The sequence below is a fragment of the Salmo trutta genome, chromosome 25 (assembly GCF_901001165.1).
Source record: "Salmo trutta chromosome 25, fSalTru1.1, whole genome shotgun sequence".
Lineage (NCBI taxonomy): Eukaryota > Metazoa > Chordata > Actinopteri > Salmoniformes > Salmonidae > Salmo > Salmo trutta.
The window spans coordinates 11,810,720-11,812,405 of NC_042981.1; the positions used below are offsets into that span (position 1 = coordinate 11,810,720).

A 1,686-nucleotide genomic window follows, 5' to 3' on the forward strand; every position below is an offset into this window, starting at 1 on the left:
CTCCAATAAACAGACAGCATGATTCTGAATTGGCCTATAACTGCAAATCTGTAATGTTTTGGATTCTGTCTGTAGGGGCTGTAGAATAGATATTTAGAGTTTGGCATGGGTATTCAAAACTAGCTTGGAAAGAAAAAGAGGTCAAATAGGCAGGTAGCCTAGTGGTTAGAGCGTTGGGCCAATAACAGAAAGGTTGCTAGATTGAATCCCAGAGCTGACAAGGTAAAAATCTGTTGTTCTGAACAAGGCAGTTAACCCACTGTTCCTAGGCTGTCATTGTAAATAAGAATGTGTTCTTAACTGACTTGCCTAGTTAAATAAAGGTTACATTTAAAAATGTTGTAAAAAATTCACCACGTTCCAATTGAGCTGGCTGCAACAGCTGAACTCCCAACACTCAACAGAGTGCCCCTAACACCTGGACTGTTTATCCATTTGTATCAGCAATATAATGGATGTGAATATGATACAGTCAGACAGTTGGGGCGAGTTGCACGCCCCCCTCAACAAAGTTGATAGCTTTATCTCTTTGAGGTCATCCAATCCAATGACATTTCTGTTTCAGATAACAGTTTGCAACACATCTTCTATATTTCTTCTTCTGGCTTAGCAACACAAGGTCTACATTTCACCCGCATTACTGGTTCCAACGCTCACTGGACTAGAACCCACCGTGAAAAAACGTCGACAGCAGAGAAGCAATGTGGCTTCAATCCTAAACTCATCCAATCCTAGACTCGTGTTGCACTTCTCTTCCAACGAATTCAAAACGAATAGCAGACTACATACAGTAGGCTAGAGAATAATCGTAATAACTAGCCAATGTCCCTGTGATGACACAAATCAAAGCAGAAGACTAGAAGCCTAGGCTACAATCGGAAAAAGGAAAACACGGATGCGTTCCTGGTTGTAGCGGAACTATTTCAAATAGCTCTTACCTTGTGATGTTGTAGTCTCTCTCTCTCTCTCGCTCTTTCCTCGCGTAGTAAACTGGCCCGGTAAATCACATCGCGGCTCTCGGCTGCTATTCTCATTAACTTTCTGACTGTAGTCTGTTCCTACTATTCCTCTTCTTTCAACGTTTCATGCTGTAGTATCGTCCTGTATAGCTCAGGTTCCCCGTGTCTGTCGTGCACGTAGAGAGAGGTCAGGAGACAGTGCCTCCTTGACGTGGATCCCCATTCCCTAGGTTTATCCCTAATTCCTATTAAAGGGCCAAATGCAGGAATCAAACCCACTTGCGTCGGAACTATGGTAGGAACTGCACAGGATATTGCATCAGAGCTCAACTTGGATTGGATAGTTTTCTATGTGTTACATTTCTTATTACTATAGTATAAACAGAATGTGAAGACTGGACGTTGTACATATTAGGCTAGTAACCTGAATTATGAAATAAATCAGACTATTGTTTTTGTTTGTACTTGTTTTATAAATATTTTCTGTCCTGTGTGTTTCCAGAATCTCTAGAAATAAGAAAGTATTTTTTTCTTGAGTGTCCAATTCTAGTTAGGTTAGGTTAATTATGTTTAATCAGAAGCAATGGGCTTTCTACCGCAAATTTTACTAGAATGAAAAGTTGTTACAGCGTGGTGTGAGAGTTTGCAACTACTAATGAATCATTAGCCAGGCTGTAAAAGTTTTGTGAGGGGATAATTAGGCTGGTTTCAGACTGGGGTTTCTGCC

At 40.8% G+C, this 1,686-nt stretch overlaps 1 protein-coding gene across 1 annotated transcript in view; it reads right to left on the reverse strand.

The window, feature by feature from the left end:
- LOC115162024 (pleckstrin homology domain-containing family H member 1) overlaps positions 1 to 1,259 on the reverse strand; it is a 68,794-nt gene extending 67,535 nt beyond the window's left edge. The window contains exon 1 of the mRNA XM_029712941.1: positions 939 to 1,259. Coding sequence (XP_029568801.1) covers positions 939 to 1,034 — 96 coding nt within the window. The 5' untranslated portion in view covers positions 1,035 to 1,259. The remainder of the gene's footprint in view (positions 1 to 938) is intronic.
- Between the last annotated feature and the right edge of the window lie 427 nt (positions 1,260 to 1,686).